Genomic DNA, 26,024 nt, shown 5'->3' with positions numbered 1-26,024 from the left:
GCACAAGCGCCACTTTCCATTTACCGTATAAATACAAGGGTAGCTTAAACGAAGAAGACGTTACTCTCATCGTTTTAACGTAGATCGGTACTTGCCAGTTTCCATTTCTTTTTTCGTATTACTAAATGACTATGTATTAGTTCCTAATATTTTTAATGGTAGTTGTTTTAACAGTCAGTTGAATGTATCGGATGCCAATCTTTAAATGCCGCTCTTTCATTAACTACTTTTTTGTTATCATCTGGGGTAACAAGGAAGAGCCGATGAGCCCAACTTGCATATCGATTTGAGTTATTATGATAAGTATGCGTATTATTCAATATTCAAGTATTCTTTTTATCAATCGGATTACGCATGCGCATTTGGGGGTGCATTTTGGGGCGCCTCAGGGAGCGTATCTGGGAGAGCATTTGGAAGTTTTCACAGCTCAACAGATGTGACTTGAGTATATTAACGTCGGTTAGGTTCATTTCTCTGGCCGCATAACTTTACTTCACACTTGGCAATATTAAGATTGGGTCTTACTTGACCTTAACCCCGTGTTATTGGCATCGAAAAAATATTGCTCATCTTTATTTGACGGCATTCAAAGTTATGTTTAAAGTCAGGTGTGATCACTCTGAGCTTACTAACCACATAAAAAAGTTCTTCTTTTTCGAGCCTGTTCATTAGAGATAATGGAAAATGCAACACCATTCTCTCACAATATCTAGCACTGTTATATACGGTGTTCCGTTTGGCCAATCGTGATTTTATTTCATCCTTTACCGCGATGTACGATGGTACTATGGTGAAAACGCGATGGTACTATGACACGCTGATTTAAACACGAAGTTATGACGATTAAAACTCATAAGAACGATGGTGAAATAGCTAAAAATCTAACAACACTGAATAAATAAATCATTCTTTCATTGCTTTTATTTAATTAAGAAAAGAAAAGAGACAAACAGGTTAACTACTAAAATGCAATGGAAAATCATCTGTCGTCATAAAACAATACAATATAGTTTTTTAAGTGTTAATCAAACAAACTTTAAAGCAAAATTAAATTAATCAGCAAAATATTAATGATAAAAAAGTGTAAATAAATCAGAATGTACAACACAAAAGGTTATTCAAAAAATTAATGTATGAGAAAAATATTGTAAATTATTTACATTCATTTACATTTATTAGTTTCTTTGGGTTTTTATAAGTTGCTACAAGGGTCACTACTGAATAGAATAGAGAAAAACAGAATCCCTAAAGAAAGTCCAACACAACAAAATTGAAAATGTTGCAGGCTCGGTTTGATTGAGCCTGTTCATGGAGTCGAACTTGTCAGGTTTCTCCACATTGGTTGACTGCTAACCGCTGTAACCGTATGGCGTAGAGAACTGGCCATGCATTGGCTGGCTAGAAGCTAATAATTGTAGTGGCTGTTGTTGGTTGCTGCTGGTTATACGGCTGTAGTTGATTATACTGTAGTTGATATCCTTGTGAAATCATAACTAAATCCTGAAACGATAAATAACAAATCACAGCAAAATGAAATAGAAGTACTAATCAAGAAATAGCAACATAAGAAATAAGTATAAAAAGTATGAAAAACGTCGTTTTGGGTAAGCATAACAAATCAGAACAGTATCGAGATTTGATAATGCAGGTGGAGGCAGTAGTGTCAGATAAATAGCACATTACAGGAGGGCTGTCCAGCATGTATGAGATGAAATATGTGTTATGGTAGTATGAGAAACGGGCATGAGGTGTAACAATTAGAAAGGTGTACTAAGTGGTAACATGAGAGAGGAAATAGTATGAGGAGGAGCATATATTACATGAGTATGAAATTTGAAAATGAACGAAATATAAACATGAAGTATAATTCTTACTAACCAGATAGAAAAATCCGTAAATGTTACTAAAAATAGCGGTGTTGGTAAATCATATCTCACATGGGCCTATCTCACACTCAACGTGCAGCACTTCTAAAAACGTATTCCTACACATACGCAATTCACTCCTATTTTAACAAAAATGAAACGTCAAAAGGTCAAATTGTATTAAAAATATGTGAGCTAATTTATTAAATTGTCCACGGAATCAAAATAGATTGATATTAACTTTCACACTGCAATGGGTCCTGCTCTACCTAGATCCGCCCTTTGCAATATCAATCTGTTACTAAAAATAGCACACTTTAAAATATCGCAAAATTCTTCGTAAAATCGGATATTATGACACTTTGCCTTAAAATCTATGTTTTCTGTTATGATAACGATGCTTCTTGATGACGAATCTCATTTTGATATATTTTAATTGAATATTCGGCCAAAATAACCGAACAAGTAGAAAAATCTTTGCAAACGGTAAACGCTTTTGTCAACCGTTGAAGTATGGACTGAATGCTTATAAACACTTATATTATGACACTTTCCGACTTTAATATTGACATGTTTTATCATGATAACCTTGCTTTTTGATGAGGGATGTCATATGAATTTATTTTCATTGAATTTTTCACACATAATCTTGGTCAGTAGAATTTTTTGCGGACGTACATACGCCTAAGCCCCGCCCCGCTTTTCAGTACGTTGTAATGCGCGTAGCAAGTAGTTTCACTGATATTTATATTTTGTTTCTTGTGTGTCCTGATGAATGAGAAAAATAATCAAGGCTCGATCCCGATGGAACCGATCACCCTCGGGTTGGGATTTCCCTATCCTCTATCTAACCCAATGATAGATTCTATTAGTCCAGGATTACAACAGGCGGGATGAACATGGTAGGAATCTGAGATAATGGTTACAGATGACGGAAAAAGTAGCATGGCAGTTATCTGAGATAATGGTTACAGATGACAGAAATAGTAGCAGGGCAGTTATCTGAGAAAATGTTAACAGATGACGGAAATAGTAGCATGGCAGTTATCTGAGATAATGGTTACAGATGACGGAAATAGTAGCATGGCAGTTATCTGAGATAATGGTTACAGATGACGGAAATAGTAGCATGGCAGTTATCTGAGATAATGTTAACAGATGACGGAAATAGTAGCATTGCAGTCATACAGATGACGGAAATAGTATCATGGCAGTAATCTGAGTTAATGGAAACAGATGACAGTAATAGTAGCATGACAGTTATCTGAGATTATGGTAACAAATGGAAATAGTAGCATGGCAGTTATCTGAGATAATGTTAACAGATGACGGAAATAGTAGCATTGCAGTCATACAGATGACGGAAATAGTATCATGGCAGTAATCTGAGTTAATGGTAACAGATGACAGTAATAGAAGCATGACAGTTATCTGAGATAATGGTAACAAATGGAAATAGTAGCATGAGGCGGGAGCATACACAGAGTTACCGTGAGAGCAAAGTGATGAAAAATATGATCACACCGTACAATCAAATGGGCAGACAGCTGTTCCAGCGTCCACAGCTGTACCAGTATATACATGTCGGCGCGGGGAATACAATTGACGTACAATAAGAAATCATCTATTTTTAACATGTCCAAACTGTGTTAGAGAAAATCAATGTTATGGATTCATAGTCAACATCCATAGAAGCATGCTAACAAATTTCTGGCCCTGTGCAAGCTTTACTTCACATGAATTTTGATTGAAAATAACCACTCTTTCCGATGAGATGCGGTATTTTTAGTTTGAAGTCACAAAAACTTATATTTTCTCATGATAATTAATCCTTTTTTCATATGATTCGTAAACGTCAACATTTTGTCATTAAATATTCCAAACCATACCTTCAAAAAATCTTTTCTGTTAAAGTTATAAAGTATTTAAGTTTGAGAGTCATCAAAATTTTAGTAACGTCATCAGCTGTTCGCCTCTTTTTAATGATAACATCGACAGCAATTCATCGGCAAGGATGAATAACGCTGAAAGCTGTTCAAAGAAATAATTTTCAGCGCATTTGTGCTACAGTTACTAGGAAAAAGTAAAACATTTTTGTTCATTTAAAATATTACTTTATTCATGATACTTTCTAATTATATTATTTTTATTATTACTTTCTATCATTTGTTGTATCTTAGGTTAGAGGCCTATATCTCCATTTACCACACTGTATTTCAATATTGATATTGTTCATATGAATGAATGAATAAGTGAATGAATGAATGAATGAATTAATTAATTAATAAATGAACGAACGAATGAACGAATGATGCAATATACGTATATGTTAAAACAAATTGTCTGTAGAAAGTATATGAGTTGTAATATTCTAAAAATTACATATTATACATTCATTTTTCTTCCTATGCATGTCCTGTTGTTGTTGTTGTTTTCTGTTTCAGAAGGCCACATTGGAAATAAGATATATATGATTGTTATTGTATGTTATTAATGTATAACCTTCTTTAAATAAAGATATTATTATTATTATTATTATAATATAAAAAGGTAGCAAGATCTATTAATATGTTTCTGAAATGTTAAATTCAAAGAAAGTAAAGGCAAATTTAACGCTTAATACGAATACTCTTTATTATAACTAATTCCATCAAGTGTTATTATAAATAATGGCATATAGTAGACATGTCCCATGCAGTAAATGGATGTGTTACCCGAGATGTCTGTCATATAAAATGATTTATTTAAAAAATAAAAATTTAAATAATTTTTAAGAATGGTTATTATTTCTATTGCACTATACATTAAAACAGATTTCAAGGATAGATAACAACGTGTTTTTCCATGCACATTCATATCTCGGGTTACTAGCCATTCACTGCATAGGACTTGTCCATTATATGCCTTTATTTATAATAACACTTGATGGATGCCTTCATTTACAAGACTGAATATTCATATTAAGCGTTAAATTTGCCTTTGCCTTTTGACTTAAACATTTCATAAACCTATTACAGGAACTCCGCTGAGGTTTATAAGCCTAAAAACATGAAATTTTATTTTTTCACATAAAAAAAAAACATGAGCACTAAAACATAAATATTAATAAAATAAAACCAAAAAATATAGGAGAAATACATTGAAAATAATATGTTTGTGCTATTTTCAGTCCAATTTGAGTGAAAAGCGTTTAAACTTTTTTCAATTTTGGGTCATTTGTTCACTATTATAATATTCTGGAAAAACGGAGCAAGCTAATGATCGGAAATTTTGCATATAAGTTATTAGTATATATCTACATCAAATGGAGAAATAATCTCAAAAAATTATTTCCAGTCCCGTCATGTCAAAAAACCTTAATGGAGTCCCTTTAATAGGTTTTGCTACCTTTCTGTATTGAAATACAGTGCGGTAAATGGAGATCAAGGTCTCTAACCTAAGATATAACAAATAATAGAAAGTAATTATAAAAATAATATAATTAGAAAGTATCGTGAATAAAGTAACATTCTAAATTAACAAAAATGTTTTACTCTTTCCTAATTACTGTAGGACAAAAGCGCTGTTGTTAATACATGTAATTGTTTCTTTGAACAGCTTTCAGCGTTATTCGTTCTTGCCGATGAATTGCTGTCGATGTTATCATTAAAAAGAGGCGACCAGCTGATGACGTTACTAAAATTTTGATGACACACAAACTTAAATACCTTATAACTTTAACAGAAAAACTTTTTTGGAGGTATGGTTTGGAATATTTAATGACAAAATGTTGACGTTTACGAATCGTATGAAAAAAGGATTAATTATCATGAGAAAATATAAGTTTTTGTGACTTCAAACTAAAAATACCGCATCTCATCGGAAAGAGTGGTTATTTTCAATCAAAATTCATGTGAAGTAAAGCTTGCACAGGGCCAGGAATTTGTTAGCTCCTTTGGATGTTGACTATGAATCCATAACATTGATTTACTCGAATACAGTTGGGATATGTTAAAAATAGATGAATACTTACCGTACATCAACTGTATTCCCCGCGCCGACATGTATATACTGGTACAGCTGTGGACGCTGGAACAGCTGTCTGCCCATTTGATTGTACGGTGTGATGATGTACATCACATTTATTAACTGATGAAAAAATGGAACATAATTCCCTGTGTATAGATTTATATTTACCAGCATTCTAAGTTGTTTTCACAACAATGATACCCATCTCCACAGACTTCGCTACCGCATTGCTCAAAACTTTTCACATCTACAAAAAAAACAAAAAAAACAAACAAAAAAAACGGCTGAACAAACCATTTTTTATGAAAATTCTTACTCTGGTGAGCATATTTAGAGTTTAAACATTGCTCCTTTTCGTTAGGAACAATTTTCGTCGTTTAAAAACGCACTTTCCTCTAAAGTGCATTATTTGGCTGTTTGTAATTTCTGCTTCATGTTTTACTAGCTGTAGCTTCAATTATACAACAATAGTGGCAAAGTTTATCTTATTCACGTCTATATTATTATACATGTTTATACTAAGTTTATATTACTGCCATGTTTGTTATTTGTAATTTTGCTTTCAGCATAATTTACAACTGTATATGTATGTCAGCTTGCTGGCAGTTTTGTTGTTGTTGTTGTTGTTTTTGTTTAAGAATTAATTTTCCTTTGTCACCAATATAGAGCGGAGCGAGTCTGTTGGTATGTGCACATGACAAAACTCTGTACTGTTCTATATTTTAATATACAAATCCCTAACAATTTGAATGGACTGTTAAAAATTCAAAAGCAAGACAAATATGTATATTGACATTGACATGCTCTCTAAATCGAAATTTAGAATAACTGTTAAGTTGTAAACACCTATGCCATGGCCATAAGAATCGGCTACTGTTTATTGCTCCGCGCCCACAGGCATGAGGTGTAATGTTTTTTTATGAATGTAAACACAGAGGGTTTTAAAGCAATTCAACAAAATAGTATATTGATCTCCCAGTAAATCAATTAACAATAGCTTTTTATATATCACCAATGACAAGTAGCTTTGATATCTTTGACTTGCACGAACATGATGCTAGTAAATTTCCTCATACCTGCTTAAAATTCAGGTAACAGTCTTCTATTATATTGATAAATACTGTATCCCCATGTAACGCGTGTATAACAAACAAAAATTCCTGAATTTGGTATTTTTGAAATTCATCCCATTTTTTCATTCAAGTGTGTGTTCTACTTTTAGTATTGAAAGAAACCATTTCTTTTTTCAATTTGACATGAAAAAATGCATGTAATATTACTATATTATAATATTGGTACCTTTTGTTACTATTTGTATATTTGTTACAATTGTAATAATAATAAAAAACAGACTTTGATATTTTTATCATCTTATGTTACTGACTACAGTAGTGACACAAACAGAACACAGTACAGTCATGTCACATAACATTTAAAAGTCTTGTAAGTCTTGTTTGTATTCAATGGAATTACTTTCCGTACCAGGTAGGCATCAGTGATAGATTTTTTTAAATTATATATCTGGCCCCTCTCTTATGGACAGTGCATAAGATAAGTATAATTATGCAAAAAATAATTTACAAAACATTCGGAAAATATGTACAATAGTACTTGATCTGAATATGACATGACCTGTGCGTAGAAATAATTTGGTAAGGTATCTGTAATGAGCGCATTTTTTGCGCGGAGCTTCTCAATTGCTGCATTGCAGCAACATTTGTACTTGTTTAATATTTTATTATTACATGGAAAATATTTAGCTTGTCCCAGCAAGTTTTGCTACTTGTAAACCGTTTTCGGTCAGTGTTTATACTTATTTTTGTGCTCGATGCCTTAACTGAGGTGACAGAAAATTACCTCCTGTATATTTGAATTTCTGTACTGAAAATTTAACCCTTCATCTTGAATATTCTAAATTTAACTGGAAAACACGTTGCCTACGGTGCAATTGTAAAGTCCATTTACTGCTGCATGATGGGAATAGACAAAATATTGGCATTTTAAACTTATATTTTGATAATTTTCTGAACCCTCAGTGTCTGAAAGAGCGGTTGGACTTATTTAACAATATATTGCGTAAAGCTTTTTCAGCGAATATTTTTAAAGCCCACGTCAATAGGTCGAAACCATGTTTCGAAAAGTTTGCGGCCATATGATTAGTTATTAAGTGAACTACAAAATGTATATTGTAATTCTTTATGCATATATTACTCCGTGTCATATACCTCTGTCGCTCCCGTAAAAAGTACATGGTACAAAGTTAATTTATTGCGTCTTTGACAATAAAATCACTTTATTTATTTTATTGTGATGAATGGAATATTATATCTCCTTGAGAAAGGTTTTCATAATATAATTTTATCTAATTCTATCAATGAATTATGTACTAAACCTATATATTCATTTAAATTCCCTCGGGTGAAACTTCTCATCTTCTATAATCAAACTAAATTTTCTTAACATAACCTTAATTTCCATGACAACACGAAAAAATAAGTTTCAAAATGTGTTTTCTTAACTTTTTCATGTAAAATACGTCTGTGGGATGAAATATTGTGTAACGTTTTAAAATCTATATTATGACAATTACAAATCTAAACCTGCCATCGGGAAAGAAGAAATCTGAAAGAAATTACATTAAAAAAAGTTTACAGAAAAAAGTGCATATATAATGTAATAATTATTATACCTGTAAACAGTATTGGTATAAAGGAAATTCATAACAAAATTGTTCCCATTTTAACATCCATTACTTACGAACGTCTATGCACATCTATGTTATATATTGTTCATGAAGTTACTGCATTACAAAGCTTTTTACAGGGGTTTATATTACACGGCGATCTCCAGGGTCTATGCACATAGAAGTTTACGCCACATAACCCTTTTGTTTAGAATGATTTGTATCTAAATGTTTAAAATGGAATGTTAGTGCATAGATAGCTCAGGAATAAAGCATGTCGAATAACAGGTACCCGAGTTGGTCTCGTGACCTGTAATATAGTCTTTCACTTTTCGATTGGATTTAATACCCTTGTATTGTAACAATCTAACGTTTAGAGTGAGTGAATGCTTTGGAAACTATGGAAAAGCATGTATGCCTACATAAATTGAATTATTTAAAACCTGTACACACAAACCTAGGTATATTAGATATACAAACAAAACTGATAAACTTACATAAAAGGTCTGTAAACTTCTACCACTCAAAATAAGACAAAAGAAATAACCGCACAGTTATTTCATGGTCATGACGAAATAAAATAAGGTTTGCATTGAATTAATTAGGAAAATTAATTAAAAAATGTTATAAAGAAAAATCAAACAAACAAAAAACCAAACAATCATTTCCCCATAAACAATAAAAATAACAACCAAACAAGAACAACCACAACACATTGTATTTATTGTAATAATAGTACATTGTAACAATATGCCAGAAAGTTTTTTATTTTGTGGGATAATATTTTACAATATTTACATAGCAAGACTGTTTATACTTATGACGATGTATATAAATAAATCTCAGCAAAGGGAAAAGTCACTGTTCCTAGATTGCATTAAAGTTACATCATAAGGTATGAATTTTTTTATAATTAACGGGGATCACGTGCACTATAAATCCAGACATTTTCGGCTTGAAACGAATAAAATCCCCCTTTAACGGGGTGGGGGGGGGCATTGGGGTTCTCCCCAATAAAATGTTAAGCGGTGCATATTTTGAATAATAGTGTTTGCATATTTTTTCTTAAACCTGTGCTTAAGCCGTGGTTTTAAATTATAGTCGATCTCTGACAAAAATTATACAAATTTATGCATTTTCACGTACCAAAACATAAGTTTGTGTTTCTACAATTTTCCAGATTTCAGTCTTACATGCAAGAACATTTACTAAATGCCAGTTTTTCTTTGATTCTTGGCTTCTGATGCATTTCGGGCACGTTTCTACATTTTAAAGAAATATCAAACATGCAACGGGTTAAATACATGTACTTATCTTTTTACGGAACTTTACTTCATACTTACTACGCTCCATGAATACATAACAGGCACGTAGTCAGCTTTTTCAACTTGTATAAGCCAACGAAATGGGGTCAGGTGAACAAAGCGGCTCAGAAGCCGAAAGCAAGTGGAGTAAAAAGAATAAAATGCTAATTCCAAAGTATTTTCAAGAAAAAATATCAAAGTAATAGATATAATATTTAAACTATGGATTTGGTTAGATGCAAACTTTACTGAGCATGATAAATCATACAAAAGTCATGGGTAAATCTTAGATAAAGTCCATTTTTCTGAATTTCACAGAAGCAAGTTTGTTGGTCAACAACAATTTCTCTATATGTAAAAAATGCCGAGATCGGACAGCCTGTCACCCGTCATCGTACTTCTTATGTACGATTTGACACGGCGTATAGAACAAGATGCCAATGTAGCCGGCATTGTTAATAATCATCTGCGATCAGAAAATACAAAATTCGTTGGATACTTATATATATATGTTTATATCTTTTACATCGCTGGTTTTAAACTGTTTTGAGAACTACTTTGTGTTGTATGCGCTGTTCCAGATACTGAATGTCAGCATTCTGATCTGCGATAAGAAAATACAAAAACTGTAAACAATATGTTTTAATAAAAACTGTTAACAATATGTTACACATGTACACTTAAATAGATACATGTTTAACTGAAAACTATTATAATGTATTACGAGTATAATCGTAGTTGGTTTTGTCTTTCATGTTCACCCGAAGAGTTTTATGGTTAATAGTTAACGAACAAACAATGATTTTAATGCCGTGGCTTCCTATTTCATTGAATTCGTGTCAGGTAATACGACTTCAAAATGGAGAGGAAATGGAGCGAATAAAGTAATTATTATGTTGATTTGTTTTCTTCTTTCTTGTTTCCTTGTTGATTTAGTTCCCCTTCCACAAGCGTACATTTCAACTTATCTAAATATTTAAATGACTGATACGTATAACATTGGAAATTCATAATTTTATTCACTTTAAAGCATGCATTATTCCTGTTAAAATGATTGAAGAACATGCCAGTAGGATGCCGAAATCTGAATTCTATCATCGCACATAGAGTAAACAACGAAATCGCCAAGATGACACCTTAAACCTTCCATACATTCAATATTTATATAAAAAAAATTGACGAGGTCCCAACATTGAAATATATATTTGTTATAGCACAGGATTGAGGTCAATGACGGATTTTGGATATCGTTAAGTCCATATCAACAAAAGTTCCCGGACAAATTTGGCAAATTCGAAAATTTGAGTTCAACCACGAAAATATGTTTCTGAGCAGTTGTGTTTCATGTGACTTTTCCCGCCAGATTATTTTTTTTCGAACTGTTAAATATCCATGTTAGAAAAAGAGAGAAAATTATGTATGCTCGAGGCACATGTACTGTATTAATGTTACCATAGCGTCCAATGCATGACGTAAATGCCCGGAATCACGTGCTCTAACACGCCCGTTTATGTCACCTACCACTAAATAACATTTTCATGAGGTTGACAGACCCCCATTTAGTACCTACTTGGACTGAGAGTGTACACTTCATAGTGGAGTCTCTATGGAAATACTTGCAATAGTGGGAAGCGTTCTTAAGATATTCAAATTGTTTAAGTTTACTTTAATGCAAATATATTGTAATGAAATGCTCAGATAAGCATACACAGTTACTGTTCTTCTCTCACGTTTATTGCTGATTAAATTACATTCTATGTTCTGTCACAGTCTGTCATTATCTGACCGATAAGAAGTACATTTATATGATAATAACATCGCAGATAGAACCAAACTAGATTTAGTTACGTTAAATAAAATTTAAAGTTCAGTCCTGGAGTGTTAAAAGTTAAAACGATGGAAGACACAAGTTTTCAGGGTAAACGCGCACTTGTCACCGGAGCGGGCAAAGGTAGGTGCTATTCAATATAATGCAAAGTCGTTAAACATATTCTGAAAATGAACATAAAAACGGCGAAGCAACTGTTAACTGGATATTAAATCATTTCCGCAAAAGGATACTTTTGATAGACAAATTAACAAATTTATCAGTATTTTACCGGTAGTTTAGTTTTAACAATATCTATCTTGTTAATTACACACATATATAAATAACCAAATCATACTACAATTTAGAAACAGGGTTGAAAAGGAAGTCAATGACTTTTGTTTATGTTTTTTCTGACTATAATCTCTTTCCAGTTTGTAAATCTTTCTATTGCCTTTAGTTTATTGCTGCGAGTAACTTACAAATAATTTATAGCTATATCATTTTAGATATTAAACTTTAATTGGACTAGATGACTCGTACGAGAGAGAACTATACATCTAAGCACAAATATTATCCAACACTACATTATATAAATAATACATGTATTTTGAAAGGTTCTTTTATATAACGTATTTCTAGGTATAGGTCGAGCTATAGCAGTAAAGTTAGCCAGTCTTGGTGCCAAGGTATATGGTATTAGTAGAACACAATCTGACCTTGACAATCTTAAACAACAGGTAATAAAAGTTAAATCACTAGCATATATCAACAAGATATTTGTAGCTAATTCATGATACTGCTGAAACTGAATGTAATATGACTGCAGCCGCCATGCAACCAGGTCAGCCTGCATGCCTGTAAAGTCAGACCAGGTTTTATTCTCTCGATAGTTCTTTCTTATATTTTGATAACTTGAAATTCAAAGCAGCTGTTTCACATTGAAAGCAGAACAATCCGTTTACACATATTCAGCGGGATAAGTGTTAACTTATTACAATTAAATTTTCAAATATTTGCTCAATATACTGATCATATGAAAAATAACAGAGACAGCGCCATAAAATCTACAGAATTGGAAAATATGGTAAAATATTTGCTGATGGAATACTACTAAGCAGTAATATGCAACCAATAGTTCAATATAAGATCATAACTTACCCATGAATACAATTTAAAATTCAACTAGAATGTTCCTCTCAGAAGAGGCCAAAAGGAAGGCTAAACACAAACTACGAGAACGATGTTTGTCGTTTTATATCCTACCATTACTTCCTGTCCTACCATAAAATAATCTCGTTTTTGAAACTGACAATTTCGTTTTAAATTCAGGTTCCGTCGATAGAAACTCGTTTTGTTGATATATCCGACTGGGATAATACTAGAAAAGTTGTTGGAGAGCTTGGACCAATAGATCTGTTGGTCAACAATGCTGGTATTACAAACTGGACAGGCTTCCTTGACGTCACAAAAGAGGAATTAGACAAGTAAATCACTAACACAATTATATAAAATATCAATTTATCAATCTTCATGAATATACAATGTACTTACAAAGGCCGTCACAGGTAACCAATACTGGCTGAAAATGATAACAATTACATCATTTATTGTTGTTGCATGTTATATAACATCAGTTTAAGATATAAGGTGGCAATATCGAATATTAAGTGACATTATGCTTGTTTTTGTTTCATTGTTAAGTTGGGCTTAATTGACTATATTTCAAAGATTCACTGTTATAATGATGACTGACCAATAGCTGATATTAGAAATGTGTTAAAAAGTGTTAAATAAAAAATATTATATAGAACGGTCAAAAATATGAAAAGACTGTGCCACACTTTTTTTTACAAATTGTACTTTACAGATGATTGGACGGTATCTATAGAACTTTCATCGGCTCACATTAGTTATATATATATCGTTCAGACAAACTGAAATGTAGTATGTCAAAATATAAACTTCATTAGACTTTCATCAGTACACTACACTCACTGATGGGCATGATGTCACTTTAGTATTATGGATCCTCTAATTTCATAATTATATAAAAATGATCCATTAAGTAAATTTGTTTTGTCATTTTCAGTTTGCATGACATCAATTTCCGTGCCGCATTCAACATTTCTCAGGTATAAAATGTTCCACAAGAAAAACAAACAAAACAAATTGCTGTCCATCTTAAATTTGCCTCTTCTTGCCACATAAATTTTTTTTATTTAGATTATTTATTAATAACTGTAAAAGACCATGCAACATGTAACATTTTTTAAGGCAAATCGAACAAAAAAGCAAATTGCAGTCCATCCTAAATTTACTCCTTTTTAGACCTCTTTAAGGATTTTTATTTAGATAATTTCATGACAAATGAAGAATATAGTAGATGCATAACTGTCTCATACAAGACATAACAATTATAACATGTCAGGTGAAGAAAAAAATCATTTTGATTTATACGTATCGTGCGTATACTTAAAATCCCTCATAATAAACATAATAGTTTTACTATTTTGTATGCAAGTGCAAGGACACGTTGTTGTTTTTTTTCTAGAAGAACGTATTTCAACTGAATATTTTGCAACCACGTACGAATCGTTAAAGGTCCATCATGCATCAGAAATAATTTTCATTTCTCAAAAACTGTTTATTTTTGGTATCGCTTTACAGTTTCCAAAACAACATACTCATTTCCTATATTGCATCTTTAGTTCTGTTGGCAATTGGTATAATTAAAGTGAATTGATATTTTGTATGGATGCGACCACAGAGTAAAGTTTTATCAGAAACGCTAATTTTTAATTTGGGTATGGATGATAATTATTTTGTTAGACAAGTTACCAATAGACAATTCGATAAATATCTGAGCAAAACTGAAAGAAAAACTTCGTAAAAGTGCAAATTTATCGTTCTGTTGATTCACAATGCAGGTGGTTGCTAGAGGAATGGCTGAACGTGGAACAGGTGGCGCTATTGTTAATATTTCAAGCATCGCTGCAATGCGTGTAGTTCCGAATCATACGTGCTACTGTACAGCAAAAGCTGCCCTGGATATGTTGGCAATGACCCTTGCATACGAGCTAGGTCCTAAAAAGGTAGGTCTAGACAAATGAGCATAGATTGTTTCTTTTAAAAAAATCCTTTTTCAACGGATAAACAGCTTTCATAAAGCTTACATTCCTTGTATAGACAAAGACTTCTTAATTTCTAAATAAAGTCCGAAAAATCCCCTTATGTCTAGCTTTAATATCACCGCATACATGCAAAATTGCATAACATTTACTAAAGATTTTTTTATTGTTATTACTTATTGAAATTGTCATAAATGAATCAATACATCTACAGGCGTATGAATTCTTGCTAACAGAAAAGCTGGAACTATTTTTAAATACTCCTTTAATTTAAGATTCGTGTAAACAGCGTAGATCCGACTATTGTTCTAACGGAGTTAGGTAAACGAGGATGGAGTGATCCAGTAAAGAAAGCCAATGCCATTGCTAAGATACCCATTGGACGTTTGGCGGGTAAGTTGTAACATCAGATAAAAGTTTCCCTTATTAAAATAATATTAATTATCTAGCAGATGTTCTAACTGTTGATTTAGTTTTGAAGGAACATAAAAGCCACCCATTATTGTTAATATGGATATTTTTAGGCCTAGGTTAACATAAGTTTAGATGCACTATTGGGTTAATGAAGGCTGCTGTCCGCGCCTCCACAGAAGTAACGCATTACATGAAACGTGCAATAATGAAATGTTGAAACATTATTTCGAATATACAGATCAAATACATATTATTAGTATATAAAACATCAGAATGATATTTTGCTAGCAGTTATTTAATTGTTGCATTTTTCATACATTTCATAATGATAACATTTTTGGCGTAAAAAAGTGCTTCATTTAAAAGATGTTTGAATAAATGCTAGAATATATTTTCTGTGCATTCTTTGATCGTTGCGACAACAACACCTCTGTGCTTACGATAGTAATTGTGGAGTATATATATATAATTCCTTAAGGTTATGATGTAATATTATCTTGCCAATGTAACAGGGCCTTCTTGTATCGAGTCGATATAAAAATCTGGTGAAAGGTGATCCCTCGGAAGCATCGATCACAACAAAATTACATGAACACTGCAGAATCGGTTTGACTGAGTCTGTAAATGATAAAGTCTCGTATCAGAGCACTCTTGGTGACATGTTTCTATGAACCAATTTTTTGTATTATGTTTACAGAAGAGGAAGATGTGGTGAATGCAACGATATTTTTGTTGAGTGATAAGTCTTCTATGATAAACGGAGCAATATTGCCGGTAGATGGCGGTATGGTTGTGAGCTGTGTGTGATACAAGCAAACTGACAGAATGTCCATCAAACGGCTTTATATGATTCTAAAATTGGATGCAAAATTTGATTAGAAATATTTTTCATTGTAGCTATTAAACTGTAGCATTGATTAATGATCCAATCTAAAGCTAGTTAAAAATTGTATGATTGAATAATTTAAATGATATAAACTTGTATTGCTTTCTTTTGATACAATTATTTGAATGAACCTGATATATTTGTGAACGCTTTAAAATATTATGTAATTGTAGTAAAGTTATTCTATAGCCCAGTTACTCATTTGAACTTACTCATTAATTTTCACTCTTGCGTAACAGCTGAGCACGAATGTATATATTAACGGATAAAAAAATGCATTAACGGATAAAATCACGTGAGCACGCGCCATTATTGCACGTTTGTTTTATTGTGTGACTCGGGGCGGCATGTAAATATATTTTACTGCATTGACGCCCCGTTACTTCATTAGAAAACATAGCTGTCAAATGACATCATACAAGCACATGAAAGCATGACAAAATGGTGTCATTATTTTCATTACCCGAGGAACAGATAAAGAAACTTTGAATTACCGTATAATACGTACTCATTTATGCTAGAACAGTACTATCGTACTTTTTACGTGTATTTACAACTGCAGTAGCCCCCAGATTTTGGATACAAACGGTACATCAACATTCTGTTATCATTTTGGATTTTCTTTCAACCAATTCCTTCAAAATTCAGTGGTTTGAAATATCAATATAAAGAGTATTCCTATTCGTACATACCGTGTTGTTTCCAATTACTTACATTTCCCCGATGTGCCCTAGATATACAAATTTATTTGTAAGTTGCATCATAGTTTCGGGACCTTTCTGTTGAAAACGTGTCAGACACATACATGCACAGTGCTTTAACTGGAGTGCTTGTATTAGTTACCCGCTCTCCAGAGCATGCCCAGTGATTTTTTTTCTGGGCTTAACTTTTTGTGACTACAATGCAAGGCATAACGATAAAAATGCCATATTCAGAAGCTGGTTCATTGGTTAATTTTTTCTGGAATTTACCTTTGTGATAACGATAAAAATGCCACATTCAGAAGCGGGTTCATATTTGTGTATTTATTGTTGCCTATGATACAAAAGAAAAATAACACAAAACTCTCGGCAATCTGATTAATACTCAGAGGCTACGCCCCCTCGTACAAATCAGATAGCCTTGTGTTTTGATGCTCTTTCTTTCACTTATTGGTTAATTATGGTTATGGCCAAGAAAATGAAATATGGTAAAATGGGGAACGTCTTGATATAAGTGATCCGTGAAAATGTGAAATCACTGAGCAGAAAAATTGAATTCATCAACGAAATTGACTAATTGTTCTTGCAAATACTAGTACCTATATACCCGTTTGTTCACAAAAGACTATATTACATGTACCCAGGCATTCAATTCAAACAAAGATTCATGATCTGCAGCCGGTACATATTTCGAATATTTCACTTAAAATGATAAATGGTTTTGTCCAAATAAAAAGATTGAAAAGTCCATTTTTGATATCTTGCTTGGTAAGGTAGAGGCAACAATGATTTTTTTCAACCGAACCAATTTGATGAGCGCTACAAACTTATGAGTTGTGACGTCATCGCGAAGCAGTTCAATGTAAATGGGTCTTACTTTAGTTTATCTAGTAACATATTCATACTTTATTTCAGTATATCATGTACACATACAATCATATACATACAAATATTAAACATACATATCCAACAATTCTATTCAGAATTTCAAGAGACAATACATTACAATCTATTACGCCGAGAAATATCACATTTTTACATTATTACGTAGCTACAGACATTTAAAATCTATTGTGACCATTACTAATCGATTATGTAAATCAGAACAGGTGTTGACCAAATATCCTTGCATTCTTAGTAAACGGAGAAAAATAAGTTTTGAAAATGTACTGTCTACGCGATCAGCTTTCTCAAAGATTATGTGTCGCAAATTGTTATACATACGAGAAGAAATTCAATATTGTCACAGAGTTCTGGTTTACTTAAGCTCTTGTAGAAGCACAGTTGTTAATCACGACGCTACTCGTTCTAGTCTTTATTGGTTTCTCAAATAAATATACATAACCAACATACGCGTTATTTGCGATACTTATATTTGTACATATATGTACATTACTTTTTGAAATAACGAGTTGATTCAAGCTAATATCTTTTATTGATAAGCTGTAGTTTTAACCCCTTATCTGTTAACCTAGCTTGATTATTTCATACATTTAATGTCCTGTACACATATGATAAGGGTTCATACAATTGTAAAGATGAACTCTACATACTGCATTTAATATATGACTGGACACGATTGCAATTAGCACAAATATACTTTTTCTTACTTGGCATACATAGATAGGTTTCATGTTATTTTAAAAATGGACCCATATTTTGAAGGGAAAAAAGTTATCGTTACAGGTGCGGGCAAAGGTATGTGTTTGTAAACTTTTATCTTAATATTACATAATGCTATAGAACTGTATAGTCTCAAAATTAGTTAGTATTAATTATCTTTTGTTACGCTTTAAATTTTTGTGGGTTTTTTGGTTAACATCTGTTGTTTCAAACTTAATGCAAAAACCAAGGGTCAAAACCACCTCACACGCTCGATGTAGCTAAAAGATGCATGTGTCAGTAATTCGAACCCATTTTGTCGCCTCTTAAGATGGCGCAGGGATAAGCGGTGGCTGCACTTCTGATGCCTCCACCCTTAAACAAACACTAAGTCTCAAGGGGCTTTATACGCTTTGAAATAGCCAGACTAAAATGTATTATACACTAGCACCTCACGTGACTTTGCTCTTTTTAGATTGCCAAAGCATTGTTAATTATTACCTTTATCGGGTTCACATTATGTTCATTCAATCATTCTGTATATTGTATGCATCAACACAAGTTGAAGGCACTTGTATGTATCAACTACATGGTGTTGCTCGGCGTTATGTCTTTAACAAACAAAAATATGACAAAATCCATGTCATGATAGAATCCAGTATAAAATACCACGTAGATATAGAACACCGCCAAATATTTATAAACTAATTGATTTACTTGCATCTTTTATATCGACTGGCATATAATAAAATCAGACAGTATACTCTCTTGCATGTAAACTAGATATATCACATAAAATATTAAAACATACTGAATAACCATTCACATGTCTCTCATTTTTCATTATCATAACTATGCATAACTAGGTAAGAGATATTATAGCGAATCTTTCAAAATTACACTATACATGAATTATGTTATCGTATGTAATAATCTTTTAATGTCCCTTTAAAAAATATCAAGGTTATGTATAATTAAAAAAATATTTTTCTCACAGGTATTGGACGATTGTTATGTATTACACTAGCAAAACAGGGAGCTAAAGTGATTGCTATAAGTAGAACTGCAAAGGACTTGGAAAGCTTAAAGCATGAAGCAAGTACTGTTATCAAATTATCAATATCGAAAAGAAATTCCTAAATAGCTCTGTACAAACCACCACCTGTTTCCGTTTAAATATTATTAGTCTAAATCTGTATTCCTTTTTATTCTTCAGAAATGTCAAACTATTTAAATAATGGATTAAGAGCATGTTAGATGTTAAACAAGAAAAAAAGTAGCACTAAACATGCAGTGATGTGTCGTAAAGGTAGCAAAATGTAAACAAAGTAGTGTTTTGACTTCCATACAAAATATAATTCAAAATACTAATTCTCTGTAATTGTACCAATTGCCAACAGGTGCTAAACATGCAAAAGATACATCTTGTATATAGCAAATGAGTATTTATTTGGAAACTGTAAGAAATAAAAAATGATAGCATTTCTGAGGCATCATATTGGCCTTTAATATTAAACAGTTAAATCTTAAAAAAATTAACTGCATTTTTAATGATATCAAAACTCAAGAAAATGTTGATAACAATATGTTATATGCAAATCGTTAAAATATATTTGCACTGTCATTTTGAAGTATCACGCAACATCAAACGTGACTTGAATAATGCTAACGTGACTTAAATAAATGTACACAGATCTACTTAAATCATAATATGACAGCATAATTTCGCTGGTTAAATGCTTGAATCCCGGAAACTTGTTTTCTCTATATCAGTTACAATAAAATGAATCTCTCAACCCTTACAGTGCTGAGACACTTATGTAATTACTTGTTGATTACTCCGTGATTTAGAATGCGTCAATAGAGGTTTACAGTCAAGATATAAGTGATTGGAGTAGTACAAGAAAACTGATAGAGGACATTGGTCTTGTTGATATGCTAGTTAACAATGCTGCTGTAGATAGGAAGAAACCTTACCTGGAAATAAAAGAGGAAGATTTTGATTAGTAAGTACAGCAATGTGTCTTGTAAGGTTAGATCTTTTTTTTTGATTGGGTTTAAAGTCGCACCAATGCAGTGCAGGTCATATAGCGATTATATATCCCTCTGCACATTATTTTAGGCACAAACTGGCTCCTGAGGCGAACCAACGACGGTTCGTTAGCCTTCTCACATGAAGAGTCCGAGGAAGCTGGCATAGCTCGAACACTGTGGTCTCATTTTTTCCTGATCTATTTACAATAATGTACGGCGTGATCTTTGTCGTGACTAGATATTTTACATCTAGTGTTTACTCGATGTCTTCCGCTGATACAACCAAATATCTCCTATAGATAACCAGAGTGTGTAGTGAGAACTTGCATTCGGCCCTTGAGCAAATCTGTATGGATATGGTTATTGTTAACAAACGAATAGCTCACATGGACATAGCCGTGTTTGTTTGATTGGGTTTTGCGTTGCACCGATAATATACAGATTATGTGACGACGTTCGAGCTTTACTGGTGGACTTCAGGGGCCCTACCGTGCCTTATTTCATGCATGAATTATACCTGAGTAGAGCAACCGACGTTCCGTTTGCTAGCTGAAAAGACATAGTCGTTTAATCTATCATATTTGACATTTCAGCTTGTATAATACTAATATAAAAGCAGCATTCAATATATCACAGGTAAGTTGAAAATCTTGTTTTTGTATTTATATGGAGATGAACATGTCTTACAAAAAAGAAACATATAAAAAATTAACTTCTTGTCTTGCAGCAGGACATATTAATAGATATACACATACATGTATAAACAATCTCATTTCTTGCAAACTGATATATACGTAATCACGACTTTAATGTACGACTTTAATGTCTGTACCTCATGTACAGACTCAATCAAACCGAGTCTGCAATTCTTATGTAATTTTGTTGTGATTAATGCTTCCGAGGGATCACTTTGCTTCCGGATATTTATACTGCACAACAGCAAGTATCAAGTGCCGTGTGGCAGCTGTTAAAAGTTGCCACGTACTTCAATTCAGTGTTGTTATATTTAGTTGGGAAAAGGCGTAAAAATGAAACAAACAAACAAACCTTCGGAATCATTGATGCCAGCACTATTAAGTGTTGAGAATTGAGTACCGCTCAAGCCGGTGTTAGGGGGCATGAGGGATGTTGCATTTATTCATTATTCCTCATGTACAGACTCAATCAAACCGAGTCTGCAATTCTTATGTAATTTTTTTGTGAGGGATCACTTTGTTTCCGGATTTTAATGTCTCGTTATACGGCATGTAAACACATGTATGTAAGAACAAATTCATGCCATATATTGTTTGCCGCATGCATATGATAAACACTCTATTTCTTTTTCGATCTTTTCTTTTCTCCGAAGAGCGCCATCCCTTTAGTTTATATAATATTAATATTTATGATTGGTCAAACCTAGACCTTTACATATATTATGATACAAAAACTTACCTCGGTTGACTCTCTGTTTAACAAATTGCCTTTTCGCCTTCATAGTTATGTAACTTGACAGTATATCAATTTAGGTCAATGTGTTTGTTGCGTGGAATTTAAAAAAGCAACACTATAACGGGTCACATGATTTTGGTAGCTGAAAGTAGACACCGTCGAGTAAATAACTTAAGATTTTAGACAAAAATACTAACGAGCCTACAGTGTTATATCCACAATGGTAGTGTAAAAACAGTGTGTGTCAGATTCCAAAATAATTAGCATTATGTTTGTCCGTCTGAAACAATAAAACGAACGTTCAGCTCCTCTCACTATTATCATAATAGTTATTTGTTTTATTTAATAATAAAATACAGGCTGTTGTAAAATGTATGATTGAGAAGGAAAGATGTGGGTCTATTGTAAACGTGTCTAGTATTGCTGGAATTAATCCAGTACATTCAATAGGAACATATAGTTGTACTAAAGCAGCACTGGACATGATGACAAAGTCTATGGCTCTAGAATTTGGACCCTATAAGGTTCGTGTTCTATTTCTTGAATAAGCACCTTTGTGATGTTTGAAAATTTAAGATATAACCTGTACGTGTTTCATGTTTGCACGTATCATTAATGGATATGAAAGTAAATAACTAATACGGTGTATGTTCTAATTTTCCGCGGATAAGCTGTAGTGGCTAAGAAATAAGATGAATATGGTAGTTTTTTGATCATTATATCGTTGTGAGCAAAGAAAATAAAAAAATCCGTTTTTAAACACATTGTATTATTTATTTCCAATGTAATAAAGAAATTACGAATTTCTCTATACTCGTATTAGCCACGTGTTATAAATGCAAGCGTAAAACGAAAAAACAAAACAAAAACAAAAACACAATAAAATTCACCAAAAACAAACAAACAAACAAACAAACTATATAATGTTTTTTGTTTTATAATTCATATTTAATGGCAATATACATGGCAACTCATTTAAGATCATTTGATATCTAATAGAGAATTGGAAAGGTGTTTGAGCTCTTGCCGAAACGTTGTTTTTATATACTAGAACTCCGCGAGTCGGATGTGTCGCCTTGTGGACAATATAGTTTAGGAGAAATGGCCAAAACAAAAATGAAATATGAAAATTAACAAAGGGCAATTACTAAAATAATAAGAAGTGCAGAGCAGCAGTTTCTGTGCACTGCACTTCTGATCAATAAGATCTATCATCCTATGAAGTTTCAAGTCTATAGCTTTTATAATTTAGGAGAAATGGCCTGGACAAAAATAAAGAATGAAAATAAATAAAGGGTAATAACTAAAAAATAAGAAGTGCAGAGTACCGCTTCTTGTACACTGCACTTTTTTAATAAGATCTATCATCCTATGAAGTTTCAAGTCCTTATCCTTTTTCCATTAGGAGAAATGGCCCGGACAAAAATAAAGTATGAAAATTAACAAAGGGCAATAACTCAAAAATTAAGAAGTGCAAAGTACCGGTTCTTGTTCACTGCACTTCGAGTCATTATAAGAAACATACATACCAAGTTTGAAGTCAATCCGACTTATAATGACTGACTTATGCTCCGGACAAGCTTAAGGGGACGCCTACACCGACGCCGACGCCGACAACGACGCCGACAAAAGTAACCCCTATATGTCGCCTTTTCAAGGCGACACAAAAACCAGTAAACATAATTAAGCTAGATAATTGCATATACTAAGAGCGGTTTAGAAGCGGATTGAATTAACGTTTCGTCTTGTAAAATTTACGTTTCGTCTTGTAAATCGAAATACTTAGTAATATATTTAGCCACTTATAATTATAATTTTGTGTTAAGGTATTTAGAAGGAAGCATTTCCGTTTTACTTGTTGTAATCATATGTTGTGTGTTTAACTAAAGACCATACACTACCTTTCTTTGAAAGGCACTCAATAGTCACATCGAAGGTTCTACATTCTTAATTCATAATTAATTCTGAAAACTGTTCATTGTTGAATTTTAAAGATGCTCTTAAGCCTGCGCTAGGTGTATGGATGATAAATAAAATCTAACACTGATGTCCATGAACAGGCTCAATGTAACTGAGCCTTAGCATTTTCCGATTTGCGGTTTTGGGCGTTCTTTAACATTTACATGCCTTCTTTCTTCAAGATAAGAGTGAACAGTGTCAACCCAACCGTGGTGATGACCACAATGGGACGAGCAGCATGGTCAGCGCCAGGGGTGGCTGACAATATCCTAAAGAGAATACCTAATGGAAGATTTGCAGGTACAGTTATACCTAATAATATCAAATAATTCGTCCAACTTTTGTCCTAAGGTCTACATTATTTTAGAATTTTGTGGTAATCTTAAATCACTTACATCGAATTACCTCTTCTGTTAGGAATAGCTTAATTGTCATGCCGGCATCATAGTTTTTATTAATTTCCCGGTTAAATATTGCATACATAAACATTTGAAAAATAGAGTTCGAGTCTAAAACGGCTTCGTTGCAAATGACCCACTTGGTTACTGCGAGTTAAAAAAGCTGGTAGAAAAGTGGATATCCTGATTTTGTAATCTCGTCTAGTTATTGCATTTTAATACATGTACGATAGACAGTGTGTATCTCTCGTAATACGGACATATTATAAGCTAAAAGGGGACTTGCATTGATGAAAAACAACAGTATATTGTTGTGTTTTAAAAGAAGAACTTGTTTAAAATCGTGAGGTTGGTGGTAAGTTGGCATATCCCTTACCCTTCTGCTATAACCACCGGAAGTGGTGAGAAGGTTTTGCTAGCAGTAAAGATTGAAACCATTCATAAGTTAAGCAAGGCTGACTGGCTGCATTTCAAATTCAAATCGATAAAACTGATCATGAGCAGTTCTAAAACTGTCAGCTGGTCATATCCATATAAGGAAATGGGCAGGTTAGGAGATTTGATGTCTGGGGTAGATTCCGGAAACCTCTGATTACCGGCAGTAAATGATTCAAATACTACATTTGTATGTCCTAATGCTTTTTATTCTCAAAGCAAACACACTAAGAAACACTTACAAATAAGCAGTTACCCTTTAATTTTCAATATTAAAAACTTCTGCAGAAAGTATTGATAGTGTCTGGAGTATTGTGAGTTCTAATAGATTTGTTTGTTGTTTTTCATTCAGAGGAAATTGATGTCGTAAATGCCATAGTGTTTCTGCTGAGCGATAAAGCCTCTATGATCAATGGAATACAAGTACCTGTAGATGGTGGACATCACACGAACTTCTTATAATTTTCATCTGATTGCTGCACTTTTTGGCATATACAAAACTGTTGTATAAATAAATTTGATTATTAAAAATTTTTTTTCTTGTAAAAATAAATCTTATAATTAAATAAAATGAGAAAATATGAATATTTTATTTATATTCATCGTGTATGCTAGGTTTGGTGATTTTGTATCTAACATGTACATCCGAGTGATTATTTTAATATTTCTAATTCAGTTGTGCCTTCGCATGCGTTTATTGTAACACTGATTCGTCAAAGTTATTTGAAGACAACTCGTCAGCTACGACACTTATTATCTAAAATATCTATGGGAGAAGAGCAACCATGCATAATAATCTTATTTAAAAGTGACAATAGATAAAATAAAGTCAAACAATTAGTACAATGTACAATAAAAAAATAAACTAAACTCATTTCAATAACATTTTATTTACAAAAGAGTGTAAAGTATAAAAATTAACAAAATATCTTTAAAGAAAACTATAAAAAGTATTTCATCAAATGGTTAACAATGTCACAATGCATAAAGTAACATGAAACGCACATTAAAATAATCTGGAAGAAGGGTGATCCTTCGTAAGCATTAATCACAACAAGTTAACATGAAAATTGCAGACTCCGTTTGATTGAGTCTGTACATGAGGGATAATGAAACAGAAGTCTTATTTCATCTATAATTTTGATAAATTTCGACAAAAAATATTAACAAGAATGTCGAACGACACATATACCCCCCTTTCTAGCCATTGACTCATATAATTGGTAATTTTATTACAGAAACTTGCCAAAAATGGGTACATGGAAGTGTTCAATTATGGAAAAATCAACGAAAGCCATTTTAACATTAAAGGCCCCTGTGACCTTGACCTTTGACCTAGTGACCCCAAAATCAATAGGGGTCATCT

At 32.7% G+C, this 26,024-nt stretch overlaps 2 protein-coding genes and 1 long non-coding RNA gene across 3 annotated transcripts; 2 read left to right on the top strand and 1 right to left on the bottom strand.

Moving 5' to 3' along the window:
• Window positions 1–932: 932 nt before the first annotated feature.
• Window positions 933–8,690, bottom strand: LOC132737821 (uncharacterized). Its single transcript, XR_009626786.1, has 3 exons — window positions 8,631–8,690; window positions 6,042–6,120; window positions 933–1,500 (listed from the first exon to the last, which is right to left on the bottom strand). It is a non-coding gene; the product is annotated as an uncharacterized LOC132737821 (long non-coding RNA).
• Window positions 8,691–11,564: 2,874 nt separating this feature from the next.
• On the top strand, window positions 11,565–16,291 carry LOC132737826 (D-erythrulose reductase-like). Its single transcript, XM_060725177.1, has 7 exons — window positions 11,565–11,811; window positions 12,310–12,407; window positions 13,000–13,154; window positions 13,760–13,802; window positions 14,598–14,762; window positions 15,074–15,191; window positions 15,910–16,291. The coding sequence occupies exons 1-7, from the start codon at window positions 11,757–11,759 to the stop codon at window positions 16,017–16,019; spliced, it is 744 nt and encodes a 247-aa protein (XP_060581160.1). The 5' UTR covers window positions 11,565–11,756; the 3' UTR covers window positions 16,020–16,291.
• Window positions 16,292–18,314: 2,023 nt separating this feature from the next.
• LOC132737825 (L-xylulose reductase-like) lies at window positions 18,315–25,754 on the top strand. Its single transcript, XM_060725176.1, has 7 exons — window positions 18,315–18,497; window positions 19,399–19,496; window positions 20,253–20,407; window positions 21,029–21,071; window positions 22,226–22,390; window positions 24,008–24,125; window positions 25,011–25,754. The coding sequence occupies exons 1-7, from the start codon at window positions 18,446–18,448 to the stop codon at window positions 25,118–25,120; spliced, it is 741 nt and encodes a 246-aa protein (XP_060581159.1). The 5' UTR covers window positions 18,315–18,445; the 3' UTR covers window positions 25,121–25,754.
• The last annotated feature ends 270 nt before the right edge of the window (window positions 25,755–26,024 follow it).

Source organism: Ruditapes philippinarum, unplaced genomic scaffold (assembly GCF_026571515.1).
Source record: "Ruditapes philippinarum isolate M1 unplaced genomic scaffold, ASM2657151v2 ctg125_1_1_1_1, whole genome shotgun sequence".
Classification (NCBI taxonomy): Eukaryota; Metazoa; Mollusca; class Bivalvia; order Venerida; family Veneridae; genus Ruditapes; species Ruditapes philippinarum.
This window is presented reverse-complemented; position numbering and strand designations above follow the sequence as displayed.

Excerpts from the sequence above, each read along its gene's own strand:
- LOC132737825 (XM_060725176.1), top strand. The coding sequence starts at position 18,446 with ATGGACCCATATTTTGAAGGGAAAAAAGTTATCGTTACAGGTGCGGGC. Across the intron at positions 20,408-21,028 it reads AAAGAGGAAGATTTTGATTA|CTTGTATAATACTAATATAA; the intron begins GTAAGTACAGCA and ends TTGACATTTCAG. Across the intron at positions 24,126-25,010 it reads ACCTAATGGAAGATTTGCAG|AGGAAATTGATGTCGTAAAT; the intron begins GTACAGTTATAC and ends TTTTTCATTCAG.
- LOC132737826 (XM_060725177.1), top strand. The coding sequence starts at position 11,757 with ATGGAAGACACAAGTTTTCAGGGTAAACGCGCACTTGTCACCGGAGCG. Across the intron at positions 12,408-12,999 it reads TTGACAATCTTAAACAACAG|GTTCCGTCGATAGAAACTCG; the intron begins GTAATAAAAGTT and ends TTTTAAATTCAG. Across the intron at positions 14,763-15,073 it reads ACGAGCTAGGTCCTAAAAAG|ATTCGTGTAAACAGCGTAGA; the intron begins GTAGGTCTAGAC and ends CTTTAATTTAAG.